At 39.4% G+C, this 17,762-nt stretch overlaps 1 protein-coding gene across 3 annotated transcripts in view; it reads right to left on the reverse strand.

Annotated features, from left to right (window-relative positions):
• The window catches only part of mllt10 (MLLT10, histone lysine methyltransferase DOT1L cofactor), a 137,009-nt gene extending 121,314 nt beyond the window's left edge, over positions 1 to 15,695 (reverse strand). Inside the window, exon 1 of one of the 3 annotated variants that reach the window (XM_012965640.3) lies at positions 15,462 to 15,695. In XM_012965640.3, coding sequence (XP_012821094.1) covers positions 15,462 to 15,555 — 94 coding nt within the window. In that variant the 5' untranslated portion in view covers positions 15,556 to 15,695. The remainder of the gene's footprint in view (positions 1 to 15,461) is intronic. The other 2 variants (XM_012965637.3, XM_004915433.4) reach the window with 2 other exon arrangements.
• Positions 15,696 to 17,762: the final 2,067 nt, after the last annotated feature.

A 17,762-nucleotide genomic window follows, 5' to 3' on the forward strand; every position in this document is an offset into this window, starting at 1 on the left:
CAAGTTTTTGTAAATACAAAGGAAAAGGGGAGCTCTCCTGTCAGTTTACTTTAGAAATGAAAATGATTTCTGGATTGCTAGATCTTATTGCACCTAATAAGAACGGAATGGTTTAGGTGAGAATATGTATATAACTAGTCAATTGCTCTGGGCTAATATTGATTTTTAACTTACATTGTCCTTTAAAGGAGAATGAAAGGTAAAAAAACACTACAGGTGCCAATTAAGTATAGACCCTCCGGAGATTATTATTGCTGACGGTTTACACTGGGCTGGATTGCCTCTTTAAAAAAAAATAATCTGGCCCATGGCATTTTTCTGGAGAGCAAGGAGCCACCATCCATTTCCCCCAGATATCCCATGCACTGCCCTGGAGGAGGGCTGTATGCACATTACATAACCTTTTTGACCCTTATTGTACTGCCCATGCGCCCAGCTAAAGGGATACTTAGCATCAGGAAAAAAGATGGCATGGGCAAGCTCTGTAGCCAACAATAAAAGGTCAGCAATTGTATACACCCAACAGCAAAATTCAGAAATGCCAGCCAAAAAGTGCAGGACAAGCCTCTAATCACAGCTGCTTCATTTAATTGACCCACCACTGGCATTGGCCTTAAGTTGACCATAAACGTTTAGATTGTAGCCTTCTTCCGATGAGTTTGGATATCGGTCATGCGTTTAAATGCAATGATCTGGAACTAACATTAAGACTAAAATTGTAGGATAAACCCTAAAAATAACAAATCAAAGGATGTTCTAAACATGAAATATTTGGCAGACACCAATCATACGAAAGTGGCTTCCACTGTAGGTCCCCCAAGGATATAGTACGATATACATTACTTGCACAGATTTTATAGTTTCTAACCGTCTAACTCAGAAATTTTTGGGACAATTATTCTGAGCCGCAAAATGCAAAAGCTCACACTTATATATAGACAATATTGTCTGCTTAGATCATCAGATTCAGATGTTCCCTACAAACAAGAGTTCTGCATGTATTTTATCATCCTCCATTTGAAACCATCAGCAAATACTGATTTGATTACTTCTAATTCCTTCGTAAATAGATTAAATAAAAGTGTCCCCAATACAGAACGCTCCGCCACACCCATTATTATCATATGCCAATCAGAGGATAAACCATAGAAAACTACTCTCTATACAGAATTCTACAGCCAATTCTCTATCCACCACCAAAAGAATTCTCAAGACCAACAGACCTTGGGTTCAACAGTAATTTTTACATAGCACTGTATCAAAAGGCATGCAGAACACAAGAAATCCATTAACAAAGAAACCTATAGATCTCATGTATCATGTGCTATCACAGGGTAATAGAGAACTTCAGGAAACAGAAACACTCAAAGCTCCAAAATGGCAGTTTTAATTTTCTGCATGTGCAGCAACACATCTTGATCCTTCTAAAATCATGCAACTGTGCGATTCAACTTATTTCATAAAAGAAAAATTTGAAAAATGAGCTAAAGTTGCTCCAAGCACATCTAAATGGAGCAAGATGCAATTCTTGGTCGAGCCTCTTCTCAAATGCTAGTGATGGATCTGATTGCACCATACAAACAGATTTATCTAATTATCACAGGGATTCAAGGGGCACATGCTCATGTGACCAGTCAGGACGACTGACAGTGGGGGTTGAGGGAACAGGTGTAATGTTACTTGGGAAAAGTAACCCATAGCAACCAATCAGCAATTAGCTCTGATCGGCCAACTGCACACATTAATAAAAGCAACTGGTGCTTCATTTCTACGGTGTACTATTCACGAGTAAAATTACACCTATTTTTTTCAATTATCTGAAAAAGCAGCTGAGTAAAAAATGGCCTTAAAAGCACCCACAGATTTCAATACTTCATTTACATATTATATACAGGTATAGGACCCGTTATCCAGAATGCTTGGGACCAAGGGTATTTTGGATTTGGATCTCCATACCTTAAGTCTACTAAAAAATCAATCAAACATTAATTAAACCCAAATTGATTGTTTTGCCTCCAATAAGGATTAATTATATCTTAGTTGGGCTCAATTACAAGGTACTGTTTTATTATTACAGAGAAAAAGGAAATCAGTTTTAAAATTCTGAATTATTTGATTAAAATGGAGTCTATGGGGACGGACTTTCTGTAATTCGGAGCCTTCTGGATTATGGGTTTCCGGATTAGGGATCCAATATCTGTAATAATATATATACACACACACACACACACACACACAGGACCAGGCAACTAAAAACATGTAAACAATAAAACAAATATATCTCTGTATATTGCAACCAATATTGAATTTTCTATCTTATTTACAGGAAGCACAGGAGACTCTTTTTATTAAAGGAAATGGCATTGCTATATGTCAGAATTTTCTTACTAATCAGATTCAAGATAATAGATCCCATACTTTTTAATGTACTAATATTAGAACTTTTTTTAATGATACACCAACATATTCCTCAGCATAATACTTCTGAAAGAAATATGTATGTTTCATAAGACAGGTTGTTTATGAAAAAAAAACACATTTCTATAGTAAAAGGAAACCTGTCATAAAAATACATGCACCCACACTGCAGTGGACGTTTTATAATATTCAAATAATTTTTTCCCTATAGTATGGTTTCTAATAGTGCTTTCTCAATCTAATATTTCTATTCCTACTGCAAATAACTTAAGCACACTGTCTTTCAGTAGCCTAAATGTAAAAAGAGTTAAGGAATTAAATCATTAAAAACATGTAATAAGTGTATGAAAAAAATAATAAATAAGACCATTTGTGAAGTATAGAGACTACATAAATGTCATACAGTACTATTGCTACAGTACTACTGTATGGGCTGCTTAATGGAGAACCGTCACTATTATAGGAAAAAAAGATCCATTAAACCATTAAACTGTTCTAAATATTTAATAAATGTGTTATTTTTACAGTTGTTTACATATTTAACAATTTATTAGTGAGGTTCTTTTCTGGATGTAACCACTGATGATGTAAGTCACTGACAGATTTCACCTGCTGTCATATTAATTTACATACTTGCAATTTTAATAGGCAAATTAGGGACACGCAATGTCAAATTGTTGCAAAAAAAATATATCTATCCTATGTAAATTAGAATCTTTGGGGCATAATTATCAAGGGTTAATAAGGCACCAAAAATTCTACACAATTGAGCTGGGCTTGGAAGTATTTTTAGACAATACTGTCGTGTCATCCCCTAATAAAAAAGTGTATATAAAAATTTTAGTTCATGATTTTTTCCTTTACAAAAATGTGTTATAGTAAAATCAACCTTATTTTACTTTTAGAATAAGAAAATGATAAAATCATGTGGTTGGATAAAAATCATTCCTCTAAGTGGAAATCTTAAGCAACAGTATAAAAAAAGCAGTACCGTGAATTTACACTCAATGTGCCAAATGTAAATGCCAATGTTCATTTTAAAAGCTGTGGGTTTTATATTATTTATTGTTGTAAAAGATTTAGCACGGTCCTATCAGCATGCAGACATTTTTTTAGGGTCCACACTCAGGAATGTCTTGCACTGATCACTGAACCTTGACCACCACATATGTGGATTCACATTTATTCCCGTTTGTGTATTTCTGGGAAGTTGTATGTTCATATCTGTATTTATAATTTATTTGTTATGTATATATAATTAAAAATATATGTATGAAATGTGATTTTTTTTTTTTTTTTTAAAGGTGTCGGCATGTAACAAGTCTTACATGTAGCAGGCTGAAAATCAAATATTTATTATACTGACTTTTAATTCATTTTCAAAAACAGTTATGGAGCTACCAATTTGTTTACATTTTTTTTGTACCTTCAAGGAAATGTATTTCTTCTTTTTTTGCTAACACATTAAAAGATAAATGAAGGTGGCTGTTAGAAAAATTGTCTCTCTGGCAGACTCTATGAGAATTTCCTAAGGAAACAGGACTGTGGAATACTAACACAGTAAGCAATTACATTTAAAAAGGTTTGTGGATAAGTTCTACACATAAACATATTAATAGCCTGCATGTTTCCTTGTTAGATATAATATTTAGTACATATAGATTGTAAGCTCTACGGGGCAGGGACCTCCATCCTCTTGTGTCTTTGACTTGTTGCAACTGTATTTATGTTATGCTTTGTATTTATCTATCTTAATAACCCCGTTTGTATTGATGTATTCTACTGTACAGCGCTGCATACATACTTATTGCAACTGTATTTTGTATTTACTGTTATACTTTGTATCTATTATTATCTTAATAACCCTGTTTGTATTAATATATTCTACTGTACAGTACTGTGTACATAATTAGAGCTTTATAAATAAATAAAGATATACATACATATTAGTAATGTATCCCACCCACATAAACTTAGTTTTTTTCCTATAAAACAGGCAGGACAAGTCTTATGGGATGGTAAAGGGGCCTTGGGTCCCCTGACATGTGAGATAAAAAAAAAGCAGGTTTATTTACAATCAAACATCCAAAACACTTATTAGGAATGTTCAGCCTGCAGCCCTCCAGCTGTTTTGGACTCCCAGTATCTGTTGGAGGGGGTGCTGTTACACTATTAAGGCCAGAGGCTTCACAACCTTGCACAGTTGTATTTGTAGGGACTTGCAAATGGTTATAGAAAAACTGGTATAATAACAAAAAAATCACAGATTAAACTCTGGTAAATAAACAATAATATAATTGTCGACAAGAAAATAGAAAGCAGCGTGGAGCTGTTTCGTAGCAGCATCAGAGCCAGAGCAGGTTAGGTACATTCACTCACACACAGTGAAATAAAGCTACCCACAATGCACAGCACACACACACAGTGAAATAAAGCTACCCACAATGCACAGCACACACACACAGTGAAATAAAGCTACCCACAATGCACAGCACACACACACAGTGAAATAAAGCTACCCACAATGCACAGCACACACACACAGTGAAATGAAGCTACCCACAATGCACAGCACACACACACAGTGAAATAAAGCTACCCACAATGCACAGCACACACACACAGTGAAATAAAGCTACCCACAATGCACAGCACACACACACAGTGAAATAAAGCTACCCACAATGCACAGCACACACACACAGTGAAATAAAGCTACCCACAATGCACAGCACACACACACACAGTGAAATAAAGCTACCCACAATGCACAGCACACACACACAGTGAAATAAAGCTACCCACAATGCACAGCACACACAGTGAAATGAAGCTACCCACAATGCATAGCACACACACAGTGAAATAAAGCTACCCACAATGCACAGCACACACACAGTGAAATGAAGCTACCCACAATGCACAGCACACACACACACAGTGAAATGAAGCTACCCACAATGCATAGCAGCTGGTCTCAGAGCCCAAAGCCCAACAAGCACACGCTTCCCTCTGAGTGCCTCTGAAGGCTCTGATTAGCAGGAGATGGATTCGCCGAATGGAAGTCCTGACCGTTAGTGACGTCACGGGGCCCGGGCAGGGATTCTCCGAGGCCCGAACTCGACACGAGTTGCGAAGGGAGGGAGTAGGGAGGGCAGCGGCTGAGGAAGAATAGGGACTCTCAATAAAACACTGGAGGAGAGGTGAAAGGTCACGCTGGGAGCTCGGATCACGTGACGCCCGGGATGCGCTTTGTGTGAGAAGCGCGGCCTTAACCCTTTGCGCCCTGGGAGAGCGGAGTAGTGCGCGTACCCGCCTCAGGGAACTTGTTTCTCATGGCAGGCATTAATATGATTACCATTAAATCCTCTAGCATGCTACCTATTGATATAATTATTAACGTGTATTTATAAAGTGCAAACATTCTGCAGCTGTACAGTAAGTGGCTTTATACAATGGACGTACATAATAACATACAAAGCAACCACTAACCGATACAAGAGGTGAATAATAAGATGGTAAGTTACCCAAGGAACAGGCCACAGGCTTGTGTTAAGAAAAAAGGAAAATTATGACTGGTGGATTATTTTCATAGATGCCAATAATGTCCATTGACCTTTTCAGTGCCATTTCTCCCTGGTCTTTCAGTGACAAACTGCAACAGCATTGGCTCCTGATACAACTGACCCTAGTGAGTGAATGTGATAAGGAGCCTAGATTGTAAGCTCCGCTGGTGCTGATGTGAATGATGTAGAACCTCTGTAAAGCTTTGTGAAATATGTCAGTGTTATATAGGAAACAACTGCACTTAGTCAATGCATATCCCAAAATAATTGTTTCTTCCATTCTATACCAGTTTCAGTCATCGCCATAAAGCACACACTAGCTTTACTACTTTTCTTTTTCTGTTAATAAACACCGGTCTCACGTTGAAAGGCCAGGAAAATAACTATTAGAAGTGTCCCAGGTTGCTGAACTAGAGCCCTAGTATCCCCTGACTACCAAAGTGACAGCTGTAATATCACTAGTGTATGAAAGGGAACTGACATATTTTAACTAATGGTATTCCTGCTCGGGATTACACTTACTTTTCTTTATACTAAAACAGTATTTTCAGTGGCACAGCTAGAACACCCAGACCCTAGTTACTCTATTTATTTCCTGGAATTTATATAGTACCAACACATCCACACCGCTTTACAGAGATTATACATCATTCACGTCAGTCCCTGCCCCAGTGGAGCTTACAATCTAAGGTCCCTATCACATTCACACACACTAGGGTGAAAGAACAAACAAATTCCTTGAAGATTGTGCCCAAACTAAATTTGATTCAGCACCATGGTGCTGCAAGGCTGAAGTTCTACTCATTAAACCTCCAGCGGAATCTATGTTGCCGTCCGATTATATAAGGGAATGGTCCAGCAATCCAACTTCCTCTGCCTCTAATATGAATCAGGCATGGACGATTGGGTGGCTTATAAGGCTGACAGTTTTAGGGTAGAAGTTTACCAGCCTTGTCCTGTCAGTCTTGAAGGGGGGCTGAGCAATAATGTGCAAGTTTAGGGTGTGGATGCAACAGACATGGGAATTCAGTGGTCATGGATGGCTCAGGGAGAGATGTGTTATGTGGGCAGTGCATTGGGTGCCTAACTAAGAGATATTACAGGTGCTGTAAACCTTAGCAATGAATTAGAGTTTTTGTTTTCATTGTTATACCTGCAACAGACAGGTTTGTATGGGTTACTGTATTTAAGCAAATTTGCTCAGTGTTGTGTGATTGTGTTTTTACATTGTCTTTGGGGATAGGATTAGACAAAATATGTCAGTATCCCTTTAAAAATAAAAATCCAGCAATATTAAAATGTATACTTTGTTGACAAGTATGTTGAATTTGCACACCTCTGACTGTATGTGTTTAGAGCTTGTTCCCAAGATCAGAGACATCAACCCTACCTAGACTTGAAATGCATGGCAAAAAACATGGTAAACCCATGACACAACCAATTGTACCTGGCATGGGATATAAATACAAGTGGGTTTAATTTGACTGGTCTGCAGATGGAACCTAAAGCCTTTGAGAAATGCATCACCTCATTATTTTGACACACAAATTGACAGATCCCTCATTTCCAGTCCAATCATCATTCATAATATAACATATTCATAATATGTAAAATATTTGCTGATGCCACGCCAAAGGGCTTGGGCCTCTACAGCCTGTAAGGTGAAAAAAGCCAAGCCAAGCCAGGCCTTCAAGCATCTTATCTTTTTGGCATTGCTCATGAACTCCAGAAATAATGTAATCATTACTTAAATTTATAATGGTATACAGTAAAAAAAGGTTATCAGGTGCTCCGATATTACTGATGTTTGGGGTCTAAAGGGGTCATCACATGAGGGTGAAGATACACAGGTGAAGAAATACTATTACTAGTAGTAGTATTTTCTGGTGTTAAGTAGCCATGCTACTGCTAAGTAGCTCTGTGTGCCTTCACTTCAAGGGAAATACCATAAAGTAGCTTTTCACTATATATATATATTCCACCTCTCTTAGTATTTTTCTGATATGTTCTGATTCTATGATTGTTCCCCTTAAATACAATTCTTTATTATAATATTATGCAATCCCAGAAACAAGAAGCTCTATCAAAAAAGAGAGGGATATATGGCATTTTGTTCTTAAATGAAGAAAAATGCACAAAAAACTAAAAAGCTAAATATTTTACTGCACTGCCTCAGCTCACATCCCATCTATAGACAAGCTGTCAGGTAGTATTGGGAAGGGTTTCCACTAGAATGCTAAAAGTAAACAGTTCTAATAAAGATTAAGTATATATCAGTGACATAAGTAGAAGTGTATGAGCCCAAGTACTAAATCTTGGGCACATCTTATTAAAGTCAGCATTATTATGCTGCTGGGTGGGATAAGCTACCATTCCTGTTCATAGCCACGGCAGCAGGTGGCCCCTGTGTTGTTATTAACATTATTGGACAGTATTGAATAAGTAATTGCATTAGGCTATACTTCTTTGGCAAAATGCACCTTCAGTACTAACACCTGTGTTGAAGGGGATCTAAACCCCCAAAAACTGATTTAAACGTAAGGTGGCCATACGCGGGCTGATTCTAGCTACCGATATCGGTCCCTTAGACCGATTCACCAGCTAATCGGCCCATGTAGGGGCACTAACGACGGGCATGCCCGACTGATATCTGGTCTGAAATTGTCCAGATAATAATCGGGCAGGTTAAAAAACTTAGTCGGATCGGAGACCGCATCGGCTCGTTGATGCGGTCCCTGATCCGACTTCGCCTATACCCGTCGTTCTAATTCGAACATTTGGCCCCGGGTCCAAACGACCAAATTAGCCTGGATTCACCCGATATCGCCCACCCGTAGGTGGGGGATATCGGGAGAAGATCCGCTCGCTTGCCGAAATCACCAAGCGAGCGGGTCTGAAGGTGTATGGCCTACTCAGTGCTATTGCTAGAACTTTTGCAATATACATTCATTTTCTATTTGAAACTGGATGTTTGGCTCAAAAACACTTTTTCAAAGTCAGAAGGTCAGTGATTCTAAACAGCGTGTCAGGATCTCTAACTCTGCACTCCCTGTGTAGTTAGTTAATCGTATGGTCACTGACTCTCTGACTTTCAAAAGGAACTATATACAAAACATACAAAAGTTGCAGCAGTAATGGATACAAAGGGGAAGACACCAGCCAAAAAATCACATTGTATTGCAAAGGTTTACTCCCACGATCTGCATTATAATGATGGAGTAAATGACTGATATGGGCTCAGAAGTGTGATTTATGGATGTGTAGGACATTTTAAAACCTTTTGAATGCACCAAGGGCACCTTCTTTTTAATGTTCTTACATTAAAAATAATGTTGTGGAATTGGTACTTATGTGCTGTTTTGATATAAGGAATGTTGTACGTTGCTACTATGGTTCTTGACACACATTGAATTGTGTTAATTGTGCTCATCAACCCCTTGGATGTTGCTCCCAGGGGCCACAAAGCAGGTGCTCATTACTGAATTTCTGGTAAGGAGGCAAGTTTTGGTTGCAAAAAAAACAAGTATAATGCCAAACAGAACCTTCTGTAGGCTGTCAGTCTAGGGGCTATTAAGTAGCCCATTATAGCTCTTATTGGCACCCCAGGAACATTTTTCATGCTTGTGTTGCTCCCCAACACTTTTTCCATTTAAATGTGGCTCACGGGAATAAAAGGTTGGGGATCCCTGGTATATAGCATGCATGTTTCCACAACTACAAGTTCTTGCTGACTCCACACCCTTGAATGACCCTTTGGAAATACCACCAGTTTGAGACAGATATACAGTACAGGATGTTTGTGTAAAATTCTTCTAAGCAGGGGCACAAGTATTTTGATATGCGGCACAAGTATAGAGGCATGCTAGCAGCTGCCAACACATAAGGGAGAACTATACCCCCAGAATGAGTTCATAACCAACAGATAGTCTACATCACAGTAAGTTCCCTATTACTTTAAAGGACATGTCAACCCTAAAAACCATTTTTGCCTAATAAAAGAAAACATAATTCCAAGCAATGTGAATATGTTACTATGTATTGAAAGCAGCATTTATTGAATACCTGGATGTTTCTTTTTAAATAATGTTGCAAAGGTCAGTCTCCTCCAGCAAGGCAGGTCTGTCAGTCTGCTGCCTTGTGTTAGATTGTTTCAAAAGCCAGAGCCACCAGAGCAGAGAATAGAAAAGGACTGGCAAACACTACTTCTAATAGCAATTATGTATATATAATTCATTCAAAAATCATTGCAAATTAATAATGAATGTATATAGCACAGTTGCTTAGAATTATGTTTTCTTTTATTAGGCAGAAAATATATTTTGGGTTGACTTGTCCTTTAATGGAATATATGTATATATATATATATATATATATATATATAATCAATCCAAAAACGGGCCGCTTCACACAGGTCTTATCACAAATTTTAGTAGTTTCAGACTTTATATATATATATATATATATATATATATATATATATATAACAAATACCCAGTAGGTCAGCACTCACGATAAATCGGTTCTAGAAGCATGGGTGCAGTCCTCAAACACATAGACAATCAATCCAAAAACGGCCCGCTTCATACAGGTCTTATCACAAATTTTAGTAGTTAATTTAGGTGAAAAACAAAGAACTGACATTTCGGCTACTCCTGCAGCCTTTCTCAAAGTGGCTGCAGGAGTAGCCGAAACGTTAGTTCTGGGTGAGATATCTAGCAGGGAGGCTGAAAAACGTTGGTTGGGAATTAGGGACTAGGTAGTGGATGCAGTGCTACCTAAGCAGGTCTGCATGGGCCATTTTATGAACTAACTTTTGGGCTGGGTGCCCTTTGATCAGATTAATTTTGCCCATCACTTGGGTTGTCAAATTAGGTCATCCAACCTTTCATAGAATTTATTATAGTCACCTTGCTATTTACAGAGCAATATGACCAGGAAAACTGGCCATCCTACCATATCAATGTATTCATGAGGGGAATCCAGTCTGACAGACTACTTGATCACAGTCAGTCGAGCCAAAAAGAAAGAGAAAGGAACTGTTATTGCTGTTTTTTCAACTCACTAAACATAAACTCCATAGGGAAAAAAACAAAAATTGCTGCATGTTGCTGTTCCTTCTGACACTTAAAGAGGCACTTGCACAACCTTTGCACAATGAATAGGGCTTGTGCAGAACATTTTTACTTTGTTCTTACTAAAAAAATATATTTGTTTATTTTATTTTTTTTAATTCAAAACAGGGCAGAGTCAAACCTTTTGATTCATAAAAGAACAATCAAATCAGCTGTACACTGGAAAAAAAACCTCCCTATCCCCAACTAAAGGATTGGATTGGAGCGGCTCATTATACAAAGGGCTTCTCAGTGGACTTCGGTTTTGGTTGTGCTTAGAAGAACAGGGAAGTAGAATGTGACTTTACTTTCAGTTTCAGATTTTGTCTTGTTTAGGGCAAAAAAATAACAAAAATCACAGATTTTAACTAATGGTAAAAACGGCATATGATGTCCAATAATTATACTTACGTTTGTTAATGACACCCTAGTGCAAATACTTTAGAGACTATTGGTGAAGTTAAGATGGGCATGCACTGTAAAATCTGCTTGTTTAGTAAAGTCACCAGATGAGTGGGACTTTGGCCACCAACGCACAGAGATTAGATCATAAAACGGGCCTAGGGAAACTTGTCAAGCTCTGGACTAGGTCTCAAAATAGGCCCTGACATTTTAAGTATACAAAGGCCCAAACAGCCCCCCACCAGCTCGATAAATTTTGTCAATCGCATCTTATAGCAGCTAATCCACAGATTTCCACCCTAAAATACATCAGTTTCCACTGATTCAGAATCAGATATTTCACCTGATTGTTTGTGCATCATTTTAGTGTGCTATTTGCTCACCAATTTGGTTGTATGAGCAACTTCTTTTGTCATTAATTTGCCATTTAGGGCAGTGGCACACGTGGAGATTAGTTGGCTGGGATAAATCTTCGCTATTGCTTTTAAATGCCATCCCACCGGCAAGAATGTCCCTTCGCCCGACGTTTCCTTGCGAGGCAACTTCGGGAAACTGAAGTGACGCGTATGCCATCCCACCGGCGATTTACATTCTGCCCGGTGGGATGGCATTAAGGGGAGATTAGTCGCCCGCGGTAACGAAGATTTATCACGGGCGACTGATCTTCCCGTGTGCCACTGCCCTAAAGTATGGATCTGTATATATATGTCTAGCATAAGTAATAGCCCTGCTAGTCTTCATTCAAACAAAGATAAATAAAAGAAACCATATATATTATATGTGCAGGTACATATATAAATGGCTGTAAGACTAACAAGTTTAGGTATAACTGATGCAGCAGGCCAGATTAACATATATTGCAGTACATAGAACCAACAATAGCAGTTTATAGGGTAATTTAAAGTAGGTCATGGTATATAGCACAAAATGCACACACTGGATATTTTTTTCACTTTGTCACAGCAAATTTTCCCAAGGGAAAATTTGCAAAGACCAAATGCCCCATGTGCCATTAGTTGTAAGTAGGGCCCAAAAATAGGCGAAAATCTACAGGTGCATTCCAGACCTGTCAGTGTGCACACATTGGAAGAAACCATCATTTTTGCTGTTATATATTTACTTACATGTATATTTTTCATCTAGATTAGTTAAAGATAATTTGTTAATGAAGACTAAGGCTACTTTTTGAATCAGTAATCTGAGTGTGAACCATGGAGATTTAAAAGACGTAATGGGACAAAGAATTTAGGTTGCACTGGCATAATGGATCCATCCCCACTGAATAGCCCTGTACTTCCTATGCATCATGTAACAAGGAAGGCTATGCTAAATGTTCCATCAATTGCTGTAAAAGTAGGTTCTGAGGTAGGGCAGATCAAAGTATTTAGTTCAGGCCCAGTACAAAAGAAAACATCTTCTGGGGTCCCTCTGTTACTTACTATTACTGTTTACGTATTGTGTTTCAAGGGCCATAGATTGTCTCAGAGGAATTCAGTAAAAACCTACTGAAAGCCACCAATGCTGCTTTGCCTGAGGGTATGCTTTCCCTTTAAAATGATTTATGTATTACTCTAATCAAGCAGCACCTTAATGTGATGCTTCACTGATGAGGGTTGGGAGTGGCAGAAATATAGGTTTGCCATTAGCCAGGCTTTTAGTCGAACCCGTAGAAAGGCAATGCAAGGCTGTCACTTGTGCCTGCTATTAAACCGTGCCGCACCACATTGCCATGCATTTAAAGCAACAACTGAAAGAACCCTTATGCACACTCAGTCTCTGCACTTTTTACAGCATCTGTGAATTCTTCCCCTAAACATAAATGCCAGTTCACCAATGAGCACAGAAGTAGCCATTTAATCTCAGCAAATAAAATTGCCACTTTAGAGCAGCAAGTATAACAGTATGTTATTTTGGGTCTACGGACCTTGATAATTATGTATTAAACTAATGTCATCAGCCCGCCTCTTCCTCTAACCCAGCCCCATGGCTTCCCCCTCCTGTCCTGGCTGCAGCTCTTGGCAATACTACAAACAAGGGGATTATAAAACATATACATGTGTCAGGCTGTAAGCAGGAAGGTAGCATCCTCATTGCTCTTAACACCTTCCTCGCCAGAAATGAATAGTAAAGGAACATGCAGCCAAATATATCAATATTATACTAATTCTTAGACTGTGCACTTTTCTTGTGAGTTAAAGGCTCCACGATTTGTTCATGTGGGTTAAGAGCACCACAATTTGTCCTCATTTTGTATGTATTGTAATAGTCTGTCTAGGTAAAATGCGCAGAGGCGTATTCATTAGAGCAACCAGAAAAGTTTTTCTAAATCGGTTTCCAAGAATATAAGGGGTATATTGATTTTGGAGCTATTTCAGGAGCTATTTCCCCATGTGTTGCAGAGCATTAAAGAGAGTATTAAAGGTAATATATTTGAATGGACGGTCTGTGGCTTTCGCATAGGGCCTACATGGCCTATAATATGCCAAGAGCAAGAAAAGGAGACATGACTCATTCAGCTCAGCTTTTGAATATATTTGAATTTAGCAGACAAATATTTTATTGAATAGATAATACAGAGACAGACTGGGTGAGAGCAAGCATTGTTTAGAATTTTTCTTTCCCTTTAAAATTGCCAAAGTGCCACTTGCCAAACTGGTCAGTAGCCAGTGACTAGGCCTTACTGCTATAAAGTATGCAGAGAAGAAAAAGAGAATGACCTATAATAACTATTACATACATTTACACTGGTTTAGTTTAGGTTATTAGCAGATTGTTGTACTCAAATTGACAGGTCAAGTTTATGTATTTATGTCCCTAGAATGTGCCAGTAGCCATCAGTGAGGCAGTCTGTGGCATTTATCTGCTGAAGATGAAAGGGACATTGTATTGTCATTACCATGATGTGTTATATCTGTGCCTTATACCACGCCTATATAATATTCATACTTTATAGCTATGTTATCAGCACTGCATGTAGCTAGAGGGGTGCAGGAAAGATGTGCAACACTGTATTTCCCTCTGCCTACAGTGTCAATAATTTGTCAAATGTAAAAGGAAACTAGGATGAAGTGCATAATGAGCAGTTAATTAATTCTGAGACAACATTTTCTGAAAATTCATAATGTTTGGGTACCTTGCAGCTGTCACATCACACTGATGTGGGCATTTGTAGGGCACATTTGGAAAGAGAGTACGCAAAGCACATCCCTTTAACATTTGTATTTTTTTTTAAATGAAATCTAGTGAGGGGCTGCTCTGCGCACAAGGGGTTAATGGTGCTTGGTAGTTGGAGATCCGGGGCAGCAACCCGGCAGTGTTTGATGTGCATATTGTGTGGGACAGGCCGGCCATGCTGCCTTGGGATACCGTAGCCAGTATGTGAGCCACATTCATCCCCTGAACTAACCGTGCCCCGCTCCCCCACACTCCTGCCTCCTCCAGCCGCGCACATTACTCTGTAGCCCCCCGGCCCTTCCTAGCCCTCCCTACACTCACTGTCGCCACTTTGTTAATGACATTCTCCTATTTACTCCTCCAGCCGTGCTAACAACCTCGTCCATTTGTCCGCGGCTCGGAATCAAACCAAACTAGTCCCCGGTCCCTTTAACACACCGCTCCCGGCGCAGCGCTCTCCGCCTTTACTTTAATCCAACTTTGCGCTCTGTTATGTACCCAGGACCTCTGCGTGTGTACTCGCCGTAAAATCTCAATTAGAAACACGTTGCTGCTGCCGGGCCGAGCGATTTGCAGCTCTATAAATAATGAATAACCGCACCTTTATTTTATCCTAAGCGCGCAAAAAAACGCACAACCGCGCTGCGTAAAAGATGACAAGAAAGCAATGGGGGAAAATCGGAGGATAAATCTAGGAGTTGATAGAAAGTTATTCGGACGACTGGGAGTCGGGTGTTTGCCTTTGTTCTCCCATTGTGCGTAACAGAAGCGCACACGGATTTCTCCTTACCTTGCCTTGAATATGATCCAAGATCCAAAGCTTGCCATCCAGCAGGAAGCCGATCCAGGCTGTCCAAGCCTACGGATTGCGCTGCACTGCACATCCCATTTATTAATCGCTACATTCCCTACTCGGGATGGGATTAAGTTGCTGAGCACGTTGCAGCAAGATGGAGCCCCCCGCCTTGTGAATCAGTCACGTTTAGGACCTCCAAGTCCACCCAGAGAGGGAGAGGGACAACACTGGAGGTCTGAACTTTCAAAAGAAGGAGGCCTGCTCCTTTCTTCCCCAGTCTGTGGAACCAACAGAATATTTATTTTTATTTACAGTTATCACTGTACTGCACATTATAACATCCCCTTTGTTCCATATTAGTGAAAATGCAGTTTCTCTGTGTTAGATTTAATAGCGCAATTAAGAAAAAGGATTCATTAAGAAATTCCCCTCTTTTATTCCTCTGTGTGTGTCTGTCTAAAAGAGAATTACCGTGCAGGGCTACAGGGAGAAGCTGAGTGTCAGGTTTCTTACCAGCTCCTACAGAAAAATCTTGTTTATATATGTAAACAAAATAAAAAGGGAAAATGTGACTGTCACTATGTATCGAGAAAATATTATCTGAAACAATTCCGATTTGATTGTTACAGTGAATTTATTCGCCCCATAAAAAGTATCAGCGTTTGAATTTAATGCTCACTCCAAAATGTGTCTGATATTTTTATTTTATTTCACCCACAGCATTATCCATATTTTTGAAATAACTGGCAATTGACCTCTTGCTTTACTTTTTGCTAATGCAATAAAAATGTTCTATGATCTAGCGATACATGCTTGATATTTCTTTATTTTATCTAGGGAGAAGAGTAGAAGTTGCACGGTGAGTGTTGTGGTGCAAGTTGGCTGAGTGCAGTAATATCAGCTAATAGTGATCGCAAGGGGCCCAGTAGGGAACAGAATAAATTGCAGTATTTGTGCCCTGCAATGCAACAAGTAGAGATTCAGATGCGGCTATCCCCAAATTATTACATAGTAAAATAACGCGCTTTAATTCGGTTTATTTTTTTTTTTTAGCTGCAAAATATCCCATGTGGGAGGAAGCAAAAGACACAAGCCATGAAAAAGTGTCTGTTTCCTCTGACAACGTTTAATGGGAATTAAAAGATTATTTGGCCGCAAACATAATTTATTTATTTAGGACACAAAAGAAGGTATTGTCTTATCAGCAGAATAATTACGGCGTCCTTTAGACTAGTTGATACCATTACAGATAAGGGAATACGCCTGTAGCTGCAGGTCAGAGCCGCCTTGGCTTTGCCAACCCCCTCCCTCTATTATCTGCCACTGCTCCATCATTCTTGGCCTGAGCCTCCCATGGCTTAGATAGAATGTAGTGGCTCTTTAAGGGGGTTCCCCCAGGCTCCTGTGAATCGTTCAGCCCTGCTCGCTGACTTCCATCCGCGGCCCTCAAGTTGTGCTGCTTGCGGTAGGGATCAGCGATGAGCCATCAGCCCTCCTTCCATATACCTGCATGTGTGTGTGGGGGGGGGGCTCTGTTTTTATTTACTAGGGCCACTGCTGCTGCTTCATTGTCTTGTTTTTAAATTGCACACTTCAGGACAAAACCTCCCCAATCCCTTTTACATTCAAGGATTTGCAAATTTAGAAAGGCTGCATTGAATTCTGGATGGGTCAGGGGGCAAAAAAAGGGTAAAAGGTCACAGCATTGTGAACATGGGTCATTACACAACATGGCATGCAGTCTGTGTCCGCAACCCCCAGCTAAACGCAACCGCTGACACATCCCCATTGCATTTCACTCCTTATACATTAGGGGGTTTGTATTAAATGCAGAAAATGACGGTGGGACCTATAAAACACATAACACACTGTCAATACGTGGGCGCAGACATCGCACATCCAGAAGGACCAAATGTTTTAGGGATAAAAGAGTTGCTTTGGGTTTTACCTTTCACTGGGGGCTGCCTGTTTCCTTAAATCTACAAAATAATCACCATGCAGGTAATTTAGGTGACAGCACCCAGCCCTTATTGTTTGTGTAGGATACGTGTATCCCAGTGCAAATCATTTGAGTGTCCGCAGAACAATTTTGCATTTAAATATTGCATTTGGCTAAAGTATTTTGACAAGCAAATGTGTTTCCTCCCAGCCAGGAGAATCCAGTGATAGTCACAATCATCTCTTCGGGCTCTTATTTGCCCTATCCTGATTACACAAGCCAAGCTGGGCAATCCGTAGCTGGGTGGCTGCCCCACAGAGTGACCTGGGATGAATTGATATTCTCTGTTTGGGCCC

This window comes from Xenopus tropicalis, chromosome 6, assembly GCF_000004195.4.
Source record: "Xenopus tropicalis strain Nigerian chromosome 6, UCB_Xtro_10.0, whole genome shotgun sequence".
Taxonomy (NCBI): domain Eukaryota; kingdom Metazoa; phylum Chordata; class Amphibia; order Anura; family Pipidae; genus Xenopus; species Xenopus tropicalis.